This window comes from Podarcis vaucheri (assembly GCF_965113315.1).
Source record: "Podarcis vaucheri genome assembly, chromosome: 10".
Classification (NCBI taxonomy): Eukaryota; Metazoa; Chordata; class Lepidosauria; order Squamata; family Lacertidae; genus Podarcis; species Podarcis vaucheri.
Genome location: NC_138748.1, coordinates 51,042,788 through 51,053,217, shown reverse-complemented (window position 1 = coordinate 51,053,217; position 10,430 = coordinate 51,042,788). Strand labels below are relative to the sequence as shown.

General features: G+C 40.8%; 1 protein-coding gene across 3 annotated transcripts in view; it reads left to right on the top strand.

The window, feature by feature from the left end:
• The first annotated feature begins 23 nt into the window (after positions 1–23).
• PARPBP (PARP1 binding protein) overlaps positions 24–10,430 on the top strand; it is a 28,691-nt gene continuing 18,284 nt past the window's right edge. The window contains exons 1-3 of one of the 3 annotated variants that reach the window (XM_082240535.1): positions 24–130; positions 3,989–4,142; positions 9,866–10,090. In XM_082240535.1, coding sequence (XP_082096661.1) covers positions 3,993–4,142; positions 9,866–10,090 — 375 coding nt within the window. In that variant the 5' untranslated portion in view covers positions 24–130; positions 3,989–3,992. Of the gene's footprint in view, positions 131–841; positions 989–3,988; positions 4,143–9,865; positions 10,091–10,430 lie in introns of those variants that run through there. The other 2 variants (XM_082240536.1, XM_082240537.1) reach the window with 2 other exon arrangements.

Genomic DNA, 10,430 nt, shown 5'->3' with positions numbered 1-10,430 from the left:
ACGAGTTTGAAATTAAACCACCGCGAACAGCCGGTTGGCGGAGCGTGCTGAGGGTTGCTTAGCAACCCACCGGGCTTTTGACTCTCAGCTTCTGCTTAGAAAGGTGGCGGTTCCGTCTCGCGACCGCAGGGTGAGTAGGGAGGTGGCCGTAGCTCTGTCGGACGAGCAGAGGCAGAGCGGTGGGGCAGGGAGGGCGTTAGTAACGGCGCTGCTAGAAGTTAGGGTTGCCAGCTGACCGGGGGAAACTAACAACGCCCTGGTCTCTTCTTGCTCCTAACAATAGTACTGTACATCCCATGCTGGATGGGAATGTGTAGCAGGATTTTAATCCCGCTTGTAAAGTAACAAAAAATATGGACAGTTAGCAAAAAGGACAACGAACTGATAAGCAGTTGTAAACATTGTTATTAGGACCCATGGAGGGGATGGGGGGAGGGGTTCTGAGATTCAGAGTAATATCTTTATATGGTTTTTCAGTTGCTTTTGTTATATGTTTATATCTTCTTAGAGTCAAATAAAAATTATTTACAAAAAAGGGAATGTGCTACGCTGCCAATAAAGGCATGGCTGCGGTGATTGGGGACATGGGGAGGATTAGGCATATAATCTATTACTGTACGTTGAATTGTGTGAAGAAGGCTTTCTCGAACCAGTGGTGTAGCGTGGGTTGTCAGCACCCGGGGCAAGGCAAGTAATTTGCGCCCCTAACCCGTGGATTTGCGCCCCCTAACCCATGGATTTGCGCCCCCTAACCCCCAGATGTTGCGCCCGGTGCGGCCGGCCCCCCCTGCACCCCCCACGCTACGCCACTGTCTCGAACTCTTAGTAGGTGCTTGGTTAGACATTTACATCTCCCACCCACCCCGCCAGCACGGGGGAAAAGTGATACATCACTGGTTTTACCAGAGCTTTATGTGTTAAACATCGCACGGTTGAATTTGTTTCAGGTTACTTTGAACCAGCCTTTCAATCATCGTGATTTTCTGAAGTGAGTGACAGTTACAATTCAACAATTAAACAGGGATGAGATAAAATCACAGTTGGTGTAAAAGAGAGAGCGAATAAGTGATGATTACCATTAGGCTTTAAACATCTACAGTACTTACAAGTGCAGGATCCCCAGTCTGTCACAATGTGTTGAGGAGTTGCTCCCAAAGCTTCGGAGCCATCACAGTGACTTCTTGCTTAATAGACACAATAAGTGCCTAAAGGTTCTCATTCATAGGTCTTAAAGGAAGGAACGTATGGAGGGAGTTATATAGGCCCAAACTTTTAAAAGTATGTGCTAGCACCTTCAAATTTAGTCTGGGAACACACTGGTAACCAGTGGTACTTTTGAAGTGCAGGTGTTATATGCTCTCTGTTGCAAGCACCAGGCATTAATCTGGTTGCCGCATTTTGGTTTAATTAGATTTTTTAAACAGTCTTCTGTACAGCATTATATTAGTCTTGATCCATGGTCACACCCAGGACCCACACTTACATGTGAGGGCCCACTTCTTAGTTTCTTACCATATATGTGACCAGTTGAAGAGAAACGGTCTAGATGAGAGATTATGAGGGCATGCATCAGTGTTCAGGTGTCTCTTTTTCAGGAATGGGCATAGTTGCCAAATTAGCAGAACCTGAAAAAAGACTCTGCCAGTAGAAGGGGGAAATGCCAGCCTCTTTCAGGGGCTCCCCACCCCCCCGGCAAAAGTACTAGAGCGAGATAGATAGTAGCCTAAATGTGTCTCCAAGATGCCTCATTCCTACAAATGCAGAGGATGAAGAGAAAGGCAATAGAAATTTCCCTCATGACCTTATAGTTTTGCTGCTACTTTATCACCATTATTTAAATGTCCATACTGTCATTCATCCAAATATCACAAGGTGGTGTACAACAGGAATAATGCAAAATACAAATATTTGGTTTAGAACTGATTGCTGCTTTAGAGTAAAATAGTTCCAGAATTTGAACCTCACTAGCTTTAGTGCTCACTATGGTATCAGATGAAATAATAATAATAATAATATTTTTTTATTTATACCCCGCCCTCCCCAGCCAAGGCCGGGCTCAGAGCGGCTTACAAGCAATAATAAAAACAAGATGAGTGATTACAACTTAAAAACAAAAATAAAATACAACATTAAAATAATGGAACATTAAAATATTAAAATGAAGCCTCATTGCAGGAGAAGGAAAAGAAAAAAGAAAAAGGGGGGGGGGAGGGAATCAAATTGGCTCCAATCCAAAGGCCAGGCGGAACAACTCTGTCTTACAGGCCCTGCGGAAAGAAATCAGATCCTGCAGGGCCCTGGTCTCATGAGACAGAGCGTTCCACCAAGTTGGGGCCAGTGCTGAAAAGGCCCTGGCTCTGGTTGAAGCCAATCTAACTTCCTTAGGGCCTGGGACCACTAGGGTGTTGTTATTTATGGACCTTGAGGCTCTCCGTGGGGCATACCAGGCGAGGCGGTCCCGTAGGTACGAGGGTCCTAGGCCGTGAAGGGCTTTAAAGGTCAAAAGCAGCACCTTAAATCTGACCCTGTACTCCACTGGGAGCCAGTGCAGCTTGAAAAGCACTGGATGAATATGCTCCCATGGCAGAGACCCCGTGAGGAGCCTCGCTGCAGCATTCTGTACCCGCTGGAGTTTCTGGGACAGCTTCAAGGGCAGCCCTGCGTAGAGCGAATTACAGTAGTCAAGCCTGGAGATGACTGTCGCATGGATCACTGTGGCCAGGTCAGGGCGGGAAAGGTAAGGGAAATGACATTCTAGGGTGCTCCAGATAGTTGTAGTAGTTCAGGCTTTTACTTTAAGATAGCTTTAGGGAATCTTTTTGGCTGCATGGGCCAGATCCTTATCAGGATTGGCCTCACAGACCACTGAGTTGGTTGCATGCACCAATTCTGTGTAAAGAACTGGCTAATGTAGCCACACTGAGTAGAATTTAACCCCCAGCTCATTTGCTGAGAAGAGATTAAATCCTCCTGTGTGCACCAGTTCGCTATGGAGAACTGGTACACAAAGCCAATGTAGAATTGGCCCCCAGGTTATTTTATTCACCTTCAAATGACATAGGATTTTTCTGTCATACTGTCACTTTGGTAACTCATCTTACCATAATCTTTCATATTTCCCTGTTGTTTCCAGGTCACATTTATTCTTGAGCCATGTTCTGTCCTTATTGAATGTTATTTAGATGTGTTTGCTTCTCATGCCCCCATTCATGTAGAATATTATGTTTATCCTGTTCTTTTAAAGGTTTACCCCTCCTGTGTATTTCAAAATAAAACAAACAGTGTTAGAAATTAGCCAGATGCCAGGCACATTTTGCTACTGGCATGGTTCCAGTTGCTACCATGAGATCTCTGGATGCCAAGTTGGCAACTGACATCTCCATCTGGCTGGTCTCTCCAGCTTTCTTAAGCAGAACAACTTATTTCTTGCGTTTATATTATACCTTTTCCTCCAAGGAGGACATGGTTCACCCTACTCCTCAATTATTCCCTGCAATGATCCTGTGAGGTAGGTTGAGGGACTGTGACTGGCCCAAAGTCGCCCAGTGAGCTTCATGACTGAGGGGGGAGTTGAACCTTGATCTCCCAAGTCCTGGTCCAACACTTTAACCACTAAACCACACTTCTGAGTACTTCTGCTATAGAGCAGCTGTATAAATAAAGTAGGTAAATAAGTATGGGGAAAGCACTTAGAGAAGGGTCTGAAAGATTTTCATTGAAGCTTGAATTAGTTTTATTATGGATTGTTTTATTTAGCATTTTAATGTGTTGCAACTGCTTTGGGATTTTTTCTTTAAAATATAAAGTGGTATAGAAATGTAGATAATAATAATTATATACATATCTCCTTGCACAAAAAGACGCCTAGACATTCAGTTTTGGCAACCTCAACCTAGGTTTAAGCTGCCATTTGGTGATTAGCTTATACATCTGAGTTTCTAACACTGAAACTAAGTAAAATTAGTATTATTTTACTTTCTAATTTTAGGATCATGGCTTCCCTTCAGCAAAGGATCTTGAATATTATTCAGTGTTTTCGAAAAGAATGGCGCTTATTTTCAGAATCTGAAAGGACTACTGTGTGTGGTGTAGATTGCATGCTGATGGCTTTGTACCTATCGGTTGCTGAGGTCAATAAAAAGGTTAGTGAACAAAGTTAGGGAAATTTTCTGTCTTGAATACTTCGTTCACAAGGTGCCCAGATAAAGCTGAAGGATGCCTTTACTGCTTCTGATGCTTGAGAAGGGAGGAGTCTTGCTAGCCTCTTCAAAACGCTGCTTATATTTTTCATTGGGCTGTTTCAGATGCAATGGGAAAATGTGGCTTTTTTGCTATATGTATGAGTTCCACTGAGCACTCTTCTTTCTTCCCCATGCCATTGACTGGAAACCATTCATCCTCACTGGAGAAAGTTAAGAGGTAACATTGTTACGGGAATAAACCTACTTCTGGTCCTTTTTTTCCTCAAATGGATGAGGAATAAGGTTCCTGACTTCTGTTTCTTTGTCATACTCAAGTGTAACAGAATGTTGGGGAAGTGTTAGATGCTAAATGTTTTGGCTGTTAACATAACATATGTTTTAATTTTCTTTACTTTGGAATGGAATCAGTTTAGCATATCCATGTGTGTGTCTTTAAATATATGCCTAACTACTTAAATGACTTAGGATCTTAATGAAGACTACATTTCTAATAAAGTTGGAAGTACATATAATTCAAGTTACAATTACTGCAAGGTTAGCATTTGTGTAACTTGGTTACAGTGGAACCAATTTTTTCTTCTTTGTCCAAGTGCAAGCAGCTGAAGGATGAAGTACCTCAGCAGACTTTTCCAGGAAAGCTCACTTTCTTCTGCTGAGACTGACCATGGAAATTTTCAGCTCAAAAGGATTTTACATCATAAAATTATAAGCAGATGAAAAAGTGGGAAGGGTTAGTGAGGAACTTGTTTTTCAGCTGCATCTGTAACATTATGCTTATAGTTATATATACACTTTTCTGACATATGATATATTTTTGTTTAACAAAGATCTTTAGTGAAAAGTTGGAACCTTTATTGGCCTCTGCTGATCTGGTGGTTTGCAAGGGCAAACAAACATTGTTATCAAACCAGACCAAAAATAAGCATTATTTCTGTCCGATGAATTAACATAACTTTGAAAAGAGACAGAGAGCATTCCAAACCCCTCTGCTGGTGTGGGGGCTCTACAGGGATCACCCCAATGTGCTTGCCCAAATGGTTAGTGTATGGAAGCTGCTTTCAGAAACAACTGCAATTCTGTGGGGTTGGGCCAGCACAGGATCCACTGGATCCTGGCCCTGCCCTGCTGCTAATCATGTGATTGGAGAGTACCCAGTAGGGGCCTCTGTTGCACCTCTCTGGCAGCTGGTTCAGCAGAGGCTTTATATTTGCATTTTATTATAATTTTATTTTAGTTAGCAAACTTACAAATCACCAGCCTCATATTACTAACATGCTTAGTCTAGTTAATGCACAAAGGGGTTAAACTGTCCTGCCAGGTTTAGCTCACTTTGGGGGAGGGAGTTAATCAAGCCACTTCAATCTACCTGATGAATGCAGTGTGTGAAGAGGCTAAGTTGGTTGCTCCAGCTTAGCCGCATGTCTCTAACAATCCTCTATTGAATTCCTGTACCAATAATTTTGAAACTTTCACCACTATGCAACTAAGCCAAGTTTTACTGAAATATATAGATCAAGGGTGGTAGAAAAATTTAATAAATACTAATAATAATACTGTCTGTGCGAGCTTTTCTGAATGCTGTATGGAAAAGCACATGAAACTGACCTTTGGAGAGTTTGTAAGTAAACCATTTTTAACTTACCAAATTTCTATGTTAGGGAAAGAAGGAAGCTTTGGAACTCACAAGGGCATCTTTTATAGCTCTAACAGCCTATATTTCCATGCTTTAGTATGCTGCATATTTAGTGATTTTAAATCTCTGCTGGGGTTCTCTCACCAAAGAGTACTTGCCCCAAACTTGGCACCCAGGAACTCTCATTTTATACCTATTTTTTCATTGCACTAACATATAGGTAGCATGGTTTCTTTGTAATTCCTCCATAGTAACGTGATGCAACATACTTCCATTTTCGGTGTAATTATTTAAAAATATATATTTAATAATTTCTGTAAAGAAATTTTGTTAGAAATTTGGAATTTAGAACTAAAAAGCTCTGTAGTAATATGTTCAGAAAGTGCATGATTATTCCAAAAAACATTTGGAAGAACTGCAGGGCTTTAAGATTGGTAAAAGTTTGATTTTTTTCACTTTACCCCTGTGAAATATAATATTCCTGTTGTCTATCAGGGAATTAAAGTGTTGAACTTTGTGAACTTCCTTTATAAATTAGCCAGCTGGCATTTATTCCTAGCAAAACATTTTCTGAGTCCTACCACAAACTCTCACAATCCTTTCTATGAATAATATGCTGTCACGGTGGGCACCTGATCATGAAAACTGATATCTGGACAGCATTTTTATTTGGATTTAAAATGTTTTTACAATACCAGTATAAACACAGTTAAGCTCTGCAAATTCTTCATCTTGTGAGAAAAGATTTTGACTGAATTATTCTGAAGCTTAACTAGTAGTTACACTTCAAAGAAGTAGTTTCAAAACAGTATTTTTTTAAAAAAGAGCTGCAACCACCAGACTTTTGCCATCACTTCCTGGGCCCCCACCAGCTGCTATGATGGCAACTACCAGGCAGCCAAACTATCCCAGCAAAACACTTCTGCATTCTAGTTCTCAGCCTACTTTCATTCCAGGAGAAGTCTAGAATGCCATAGATATAGACCAGAAAGTGAACAGAGTACCTTTGTTCCATGTCGATCTACCTCAATACAGGCATAGCTACAGGAAGGTGGGATTTAGCCTTAGCTAAAGTTCAACATGGCAGCAGCAGCATTGCCACAACCCACCTGGTGTGGCCTCCTGACCCACTGGTTAAGCCACCTATGGTTTAAACAAGCCAACTTCAGAAACAACAATCTGAGTTTGGTTGATTTGAAAATAACTATAGTTAATTTAGCAACAATTTGTCAGTCACAACAAAACCACAGTGAAGCAAAGGAAAGTAAAAAACTTATGAACTTTTCTAAATGGTTGCATGATGGAAGTCTCACTGTGGCTCATTTCTTCTCATGCAGATACTGTAATACTAAACCATAGTATAGCACAGTGAGTCTCAAACTTTTTTCTCTGGGCTACACTTTCAGAATAAAAATTTGCTTGTACTGCATTGAATATTTTATTGATAAGAAATACATTGGAAAACAATAAGAAAGAAATCCTATCAGTACTTGATTTATAAAATAGAACACAACTATAGTGGTGCCTCGCAAGACAAAATTAATTCGTTCCGCGAGTTTTTTCGTCTAGCGAATTTTTCCTCTTGCGAAGCACGGTGTCGGAAAAGTTTTGGAAAAGCTTCAAAAATCACCAAAAACCTCAAAAAAAGGCTACCACACCGCGTTCTATGAGTTGCTCCTCGAAGTCAAGTCGCAACTGTATTAGAATCATAGAATCATAGAATCATAGAGTTGGAAGAGACCACAAGGGCCATCGAGTCCAACCCCCTGCCAAGCAGGAAAACGGTGTTAAGAAAAAGGAAACAAACTTGCAAGACGTTTTCGTCTTGCGAAGCAAGCCCATAGGGAAATACGTCTTGCGAAGCAGCTCAAAAACCGCAAAACCCTTTCGTCTTGCAAGTTTTTCGTCTTGCGAGGCACCACTGTACTTTATAATATGATCAGGGGGCATCCAGAAAGTATAAAACAATGCAGCTAAATAAGAACATGAATCATTCCCAAAATATGATAGACGAGCCTCTTACATATGTACCATAAATATGTATATAAACTCACACCTCTCATTTAATGCGAGCTTGCTTTTGTCAGGTAATCTCATTTATATTATGTCTAATTTGAAGCAGAGAAACTATCATCTCTTCATCAAGGCCTTTTTCTCTTTTGCAATCTTTCATATTTGTCAGAGTTGAAAATCCCTGTTCACAACAGTACGTTGTGGAGAACTGTAGAAGAATAGCCAATGCTATTTTCAAGCACTCTGTTCAAACAGCAATTCTGGATCACAGCTAGGATTGTCCTCAGAATCGCTTGGTGCTCTTCCTATCATTTTGAAAAGATATCTATCCATATTCTGCAAATAATAATAAAAAAATGATACTATACTACACTGAATGATTGTCCTCAAATCTTCCTGCTGCCCTTGCCATCCTCTCCTGACATACTAGTATGGCATGCCACACCCTTTGAGAAACACTGGCATAGCATGACATGTGAACATGGTGAGTGGACTGGACACAGATGACATTTACTTCCTATTGAAATCAGTGTAGTACAGTGGTACCTCGGGTTACATACGCTTCAGGTTACATACGCTTCAAGTTACAGACTCCGCTAACCCAGAAATAGTGCTTCAGGTTAAGAACTTTGCTTCAGGATGAGAACAGAAATCGTGCTCAGGCGGCGCAGCAACAGCAGGAGGCCCCATTAGCTAAAGTGGTGCTTCAGGTTAAGAACAGTTTCAGGTTAAGTACGGACCTCCGGAACGAATTATGCACTTAACCTGAGGTACCACTGTATAGATAGACTAGCTGGTCCAAATCATTTCAATTGGATGCAAGTTCAGCTTTAGTCTGAAGCCAATCCACTCCACCAATCATTTGTCCAGGGAATGGTTTGATGGCATATGATGCTGCCACCATGGGGAAGGTATGCTGGCCTTTTAAATGTATTTAGATTGTCTTAGTGTTTAAAATACGTTTTTATTTTATTATATGTACAGTTTTATTACTGTGTTGTTTGCTACCATGAGCTCCTTTGAGGGGAAGGGCAGAATAGAAATTTAATAAATAAAAAGAATATGTAAGGGTCAGTGTCTGTGGGAGACCAGGCTCTAGAAACTTTTTTAGATATGTATTTATTTATTACATTTTCTCCAAGGAGCTAAAGGCATACATGGTTCTTCCTCTCATTTAATATCCACAACCACCTGGTGATGTAGGTGAGTCTGAGGGGCAGTGACTGGCCCCAGGTCTCATAGTGAGTTTCATAGTTGAGTGAGGATTTGAGCCCTGGTCCCCCATGTCCTAGTCCTGCCCCACACTAGCCTGATATTACAGAAAGTAAGGCATTGCTATAAATATGAAAAATGTAAGGAAAACTGAGGAAAGGAAGAGTGAGGAAAACAGAAAAGGCTATAAGTGGCCATAGGAAGATGAGTCTAAAGTAATGTCTCATGGCTCTAAGTCACATGATGATTTTGATATGTAGCTTTAAACCTTAGAAACAGTGACCAGTCCACCTAGATATATTATCTTGATGTTTTCTCCTATATAATGTCTCATTAGAATCCAACCATGACACAACAATGCATGGTTGAGAGCCAGTGTGGTGTAGTGGTTAAGTGCGGTAGTCTCGTAATCTAGGGAACTGGGTTCGCGTCTCCGCTCCTCCACATGCAGCTGCTGGGTGACCTTGGGCCAGTCACACTTCTTGAAGTCTCTCAGCCCCACTCACCTCACAGAGTGTTTGTTGTGGGGGAGGAAGGGAAAGGAGATTGTTAGCCGCTTTGAGACTCCTTAAAGGGAGTGAAAGGCGGGATATCAAATCCAAACTCTTCTACTCTTCTTCTTTTTAAAAGGCTTGGGGAGGAAATTGATATGGGTATTTTCCCTAAAGTTAAATGCTCTATGTGATGAGTTTTTGCTTTTCAGCAAAATATAACTTTGTAAGACTGGTTTGTATTTTATTAGCCTGAAATTCCTGTTCCAAATAAGTACCGTAAGCAGATTTCCCCCTCTTGTATTAACTTACAGAACCGTGGAGATTTTGAAGCATCTCTTAGTGAACTGCTACTAACTTGGAATTACCTGGTACCTGACAAACTGGGCATACTGCAGAAAAATATGGAAGCTCCTGAAAACTATGCTGACATCACAAGTGCATATGCCAGCTTTTTAAAACGCTGCAATATGATGGATCTAATAGATGTCTATCAAAAATGTAGGGCACTAGCACTGGAAAATGAATCGGTTTCCTGTGTAAGTATTTTATTTATTTATTTAATTAAAACAGCCACTTTACTCATAGCCTATGAGAAGTAAGCTGGACTTTAAGGTGACCAAGCAGAGAAACAGACACCTCAAATTTGCTTTATCTCAGCCTGTTGCTGTGCCACAAAAATGGCTAACAAAGTAAATGTGGATTGGTAAGCATTATTTGTGAGCTAGTAACTTTTGTGGGCTTATTTAAAAGAATGGAATAAAATGTTGCCAAGAAAGTGATGTAGATGAAGCTAAATTAGCTACACAGTAATCCTGCAATCCATGCCAAAGCCACATATTAGCCATATAAGCTACTTCAGTTTTTGTGCTAAACTTG